This window comes from Mustela nivalis (genome assembly GCF_964662115.1).
Source record: "Mustela nivalis genome assembly, chromosome: 4".
Taxonomy (NCBI): Eukaryota; Metazoa; Chordata; class Mammalia; order Carnivora; family Mustelidae; genus Mustela; species Mustela nivalis.
This window is the reverse complement of record NC_139023.1, coordinates 35,576,912-35,582,492: the sequence shown is the minus strand read 5'-3', so window position 1 is coordinate 35,582,492 and position 5,581 is coordinate 35,576,912. Positions and strand designations below refer to the sequence as shown.

General features: G+C 39.1%; 1 protein-coding gene across 1 annotated transcript; it reads right to left on the bottom strand.

Moving 5' to 3' along the window:
* Positions 1 to 767: 767 nt before the first annotated feature.
* On the bottom strand, positions 768 to 3,335 carry TLR1 (toll like receptor 1; the record flags this gene model as incomplete). The annotated part of the gene is made up of 1 exon (XM_082728879.1): positions 768 to 3,335. The coding sequence occupies one exon, from the start codon at positions 3,333 to 3,335 to the stop codon at positions 963 to 965; it is 2,373 nt and encodes a 790-aa protein (XP_082585005.1). The 3' UTR covers positions 768 to 962.
* Between the last annotated feature and the right edge of the window lie 2,246 nt (positions 3,336 to 5,581).

The following is a 5,581-nucleotide window of genomic DNA, read 5'->3' as shown; positions in this document are numbered from 1 at the left end:
ACAAGTAGTTTATTTCAAAGGTGATCCCAGGAAACACACTTAGAGGAATGAGGATATGAGAAAAGGTTAGAAAGGAAACTAATAAAAAATATGTTTATCAAGCTATTTCCACGATGGAGAATTGGAATTCCATTCTACTTGGGAACTCAGGGAGAGTATAAAGCCTATCCCAGATTTGTCCCCAAAATGAGTGAGAAATTTGGGGCATTTATCCAACAATTCTCTTCCTGATATTCATTGAGAGCTCCTTCCAAGAAAAACCCCCAGCATTTCTTGGGGCACCTAGTGGAGCAGGTTGTTGAGAATCTGACTCTTGGTTTCAGCTCAGGTTGTAATCTCAGGCTTGTGAGATAGAGCCCCATGTTGGGCTCCATGCTCAGCATAGAGTCTGCTTGAATTTCTCTCCCCCTCTCCCTCTGTCCCGCCCCCTTATGTTCTCGCTCTCTCAAATAAATAGATCTTCAAAAAAAAAAAAAAAATCTCCAGTACTTTTAAATTGCCCTTTGTGTAAGCCAAGTAGGTTCTCATGGCCAGGAGAAAATCCAGGCAAAGAGTTTGCAGCATTAGCAATAAGTGGTCTTCACCATGCAAGGACAAATGCTGAGTAGAAGCAAGAAGGGCACCAATAGCTACAGAAATCTGCTATAGAAACAAAAATTATTTAAATAGGTACTTGTCTTGATTACATGATAAATTCAATGAATTCAGTCATACAAAAAAAGATAAATTCCTCATGTGTTCGAAATTAACAACTTAAATCAAAATTATATCATTGCATTAATTTTTATTACCATATATAAATGGTGAACTGGAGACTCTGAAAGTACACATTTTTATCTACATTATATATTCAAAATTCCATTTAGATTTCTGTTGATGCAAAATAAGTCACTGTTGGAACTTCAAAAGCAGCAACATTTTTCCCGAAGAAACAAGGGAATAGTTTTAGATCTATGTGTGATCTATTTTTTTGCTTGCTCCATCAATTTAATATTAATAGATGCTCTTAGGTTAGCCCAAAAAAGTCCATGTTTGCTCTTCTCCTTGGGCCATTGCAAGTAAGTCCTTTGTGCCATGAGATTTTTGAGTTTGTGATAGTTGCTAGGGATGGAATACTGTGGAATAGGTTCTAGCAAAATCAAGATTAAGTTATCAAAACCTTCATGAAAGAGATTATGGTGGGCAAAGTAGAGTTCATAATGGCACCACTCACTCTGGACAAAGTTAGGCGACAAAACAAAGATGGACTTGTAACTTTTCTCAATGCAGTTTATGATATTTTCCACGATGCTCTTGCCAGGAACAAAGCTCCTCTCATGGAGACAAATCCTTATACCTTCCTTTTCTAGGTTTGGTAGTAATTCACTCTTCACCCAGGCCGAATCATGTCCACTATATGAAATAAAGGCATGGAACTGGAGGGTTCTTTGGACTTCTTCTAAAGGTATGTTCCTTGCCCTACGCCGGGTCTGGGTCCACTGACACACCATCCTGAAATACCAGGGCAGATCAAAGTAGATACAGAGGGTGGTCACAGTAGCAGTCAACACCAGCATAGTGATCCCAATGGTAACAAGCAGCAGAGTTGTGTTGCAGGATAACTGAGACACGTGAAAGTCCTTCAGCAGGGTTCCCTTGTAGTTTTCTGGATAGTCACACTTGTAAGAATCAGGCCAACCTTCTATTACTTCATGGGATACTCGGCCTAGACTTTGGACAAATTCTCTGAGCTCACATGTACATTGGAATGGATTGTTCCCTGCTCTTATGGACCTAATCTTCTGGCAGCTCTGGAAGAAATCAGCTGATGGGTTGGAAATTGAATTAGAGTCAATGATCAGTACAGAAAGGCTGCTAAAAGTACCACAGTCTGGAAGGTGGGCTAAAGAATTGGAAGCAACATTGAGTTCTTGCAAAGCTTCTAGTTTCATGATTGGCTTAGGAATGCTCCTTATTCTGTTATTGTGAAGATCAAGTTTCCTGATCTTGGGAGGTAAACATCTGAAAACAGATTCAGTCAGTATATTTGAAGACATATTTAAATTTAATAAACTTCCAGTCCAAGTGCAATTTCCTTCATTTTCATCATAACTTAGAGAATTTTGGCTAATGTCCAATTGTTGTAGAGACTTCATCCTCTTGGTCATATTAACTATACTTACAAGTTCTTTTAATTGATTCATTTGTAAATTAAGCGTCTTCAGTTTAACCAAGTTTCCACAATTTTTAAAAACCATGTCTGTTAAGAGATTATTAGAAAAATCCAAATACAGAAATGGGCTAATTTGGGATGGGCAAACCATGTGGACCATGTGTGTATCAGACACTGTGAAATTTTGGATGTTCATATTTGAAAGGATTTCATAGATATAACTTTGTGGCAAAGAGAACGCATCACTGACAACATGGTGTATAGATAAGGCCTTCAGTGAAGTGTTAGAATAATCAAAATATCTCAAGTCAGGTCTACCCTGTAGTTTTACATTTGTAATTGAGAAATACTCTATACTTGTAGGCCAAACCAACTGGAGGATCATAATGAAAAAATTCCAAGTTGTTTCAATGTTGTTTAAAGTAAGATTTGATAACCTTGAATTCTTTTGAAGTTTTGACAGAATATCCTGGAAATAAGAACATCCATTATCATCTAGCACACATTTGATATTAGATAGTTCCAGACTTACTGCTGTGCTGACTGATACATCCAAAGTAAAACTGAATTCCTTTCTTCTGGGGAAAACAATGTGTAGACTTTCTGTGTTAAGGTTGTGAAGGCTCTCAGGGTCTTCTTCTTCCCCATAAGTGTCTCCTAAGACCAGTAAAACCTTATTTATATGCAAAGGAGCAATTAGTAGCACACTAGATTTTTGTAACCATGTGGCACTTAATCCCAGAAATTCTAGTTGAGACATGTTGACAAATTCTTTGCATATGGGCAAATGATCAAATGGATTAAACGAGAGGTCTAAGTGCTTGAGGTTCAAGGTAGGATGGCAAGAGATCTTCCCCAACGCATTGTGGGACAAATCCAAGTATTCCAGTTCCTGGTTGAATTTGAAAACACTGATATCAAGATATTGAATTCTATTATGAGAAACTAACAAAATCCTCAGCTTTGATAGTGATAGGATGTCAGAAGTGTGAAGCTCAGATATATAATTTTGTGATATATCTAAGATTGTTGTTTTCAAGGATAGGTCTTTGGGAACATGAAAGAGACCAGTTTTTGATCTGTTAACTAGAAATTCACTTTCATCAGACAGTTGGGTTCTGGTCTCAAATATTAACATGAAGATTATGGCAAAATGAAAGATGCTAGAATTAGTTCTCATCATTTTGTAAGACCAGATATTCCTAAGTGTAGTTGCTATTCCTCAGACCATCTCCATACAGGTACGGATCCTTAAAAAACAAAACAAAACAAAACACTTTAAATGACTGTATGAAACTAGGCATCGCTGACATTAAACATTTTTTCCTAGAGACTCATAAAATTAATTAAGCCTGTTCCCTGGACTCCAAGTTCCTTGGAGTCACATAACTGAAATGAGGGAAATATACCTATTGATAAACAACTATACCACCTCTAATCAAATGGAAGGTGTAATGGGTAGAATGATGGCTTCACCCAAAAGATAATTCCACCTTTTAACCCTGTCCTATCCATCACAAACTGTGACTATTACCTAATTTGGGAAGAGGGTCTTTGTAGAAATAATGAGGTTAAGGATCTTTAGATGAGGAGATCATCCTAGGTTATCCAGGTGGTCTTTAAATCCAGGGATTTTTTTTTAAGATTTTATTTATTTATTTGACAGACAGAGATCACAAGAAGGCAGAGAGGCAGGCAGAAAGAGAGGGAGGGAAGCAGGCTCCCTGCTGAGAAGAGAGCCCGATGTGGGGCTCAATCCCAGGACTCTGGGATCATGACCTGAGCCGAAGGCAGAGGCTTTAACCCACTGAGCCACCCAGGCACCCCCAGTGACAAGTATTCTTACAAGAGAAAGACAGAGGGATATTTGATGGAGACAACAGAGACACAGAGAAGGCCATCTGAAGAAGGAGGCAGAGATGGGAGCAGATACAGTGCAAACCAAGGAATACTGATAGCTACTGGAAGCTGGAAGAGGCTTTATGGAGAGTTTAGTGCTACCAACACCTTGATTTTAGACTTCTGGTCTCCAGACCCACAAGAGAATACATTTCTGTTGTTTTTTAGCCACCAAGTTTATGATAACTTGTTACAGCAGCCACAGGAAACTGATACAGATGGTTTTATGTATTTATGGAAAGTCCACTAAGCCCAACCCTCCCAAGATCATATAGAACTCAAACTAGGATTCACAGCCAGTGGTATTTTCTACCTTTGACATGTACCACCTCATGGCTCTCTTAAGATTTCCTTTCCCATGAGGTTGAATTCAAACTCTTCTTGCATTACTTTTTATTACTCACATGTGATTTCACACCTAACTTTGGTCTTATTCAAAAGGTAATTAGATCATGATAAATGGTCTCTCAGAAATCCCATTTATTCATCCATTTATTTATTCAACCACTCTGTATTGATAATATTCTGGCCTTGTTTTAGGAACTAGAGATAGAGTGTGCTAAAGCTGTGAACAAAATAAAGCCCTAATTCTCAGGGAGCTTATTACCTAGTGGCAAGATGGAAAAATAGATAACTACAGGTAATTTCATGTAGTATTAAATATTATATAGAAAATTTAAGCAGAGGGGCACCTGGGTGGCTCCATTGGTTGAACACCCAACTCTTGGTTTTGGCTCAGGTTGTGGGACTCAGACCCACATTGGTCTCTCTGCTGAGCATGGAACCTGCTTAAGAGTCTTTCCCTCTCCTCTATGTCTGCCCTCCCCTCACTCCACCTTGCACAAGTTCTCTGCACCAAAGAAGAAGAAGAAGAAGAAGAAGAAGGAGGAGAAGGAGGAGGAGGAGGAGGAGGAGGAGGAGGAGGAGGAGGAGGAGGAGGAGGAGGAGAAGGAAAATTAAACAGAGTAAATGAATCAAGAATAATGGTCGGCATGTAACAGTGGTTGGTGGATTTTTTTAGACTGATCGGTCAGAGTTCTAGGACTTTCTGAGAAAATGCCATTGTGGTGTAAACCAGAATGGAGTGAATAAGTCATCTATGGGAACATCTTTGGGGAAAGCATTTCTGACAGAGGAAAAGGCCAGTGCAAATGTCCTGGGGCATGGCTGAGGCTGGCTTATCTGAGGTACAGTAGGGTGATCAATGTTAGTATGGAGTGAGTGAAGATGAGAGGAAGTAGAGGCAAGATTGATCAAGGTGCAGATCATTGCAAGGAGTTGGGATTCTGGTCTGAGAGTCAGGAGGGAATGGGGAGCACTGAAACATTTCAATGATAGGAGTAGTTTCCTCCTCTTCAGAAAAATTTTATTCATCCATTCATCAAATAGGTATCTATTCTCTATGAAGTGCTAGACATCATTCTAGGGTATGCTTATTGCACTAGTTATCAACCCACTATAGCCCAGACACTATTTTGTTATCAAGATTCTAATGACATGGGAGATGAGGGGGAGTTGTGTTGGGATGAC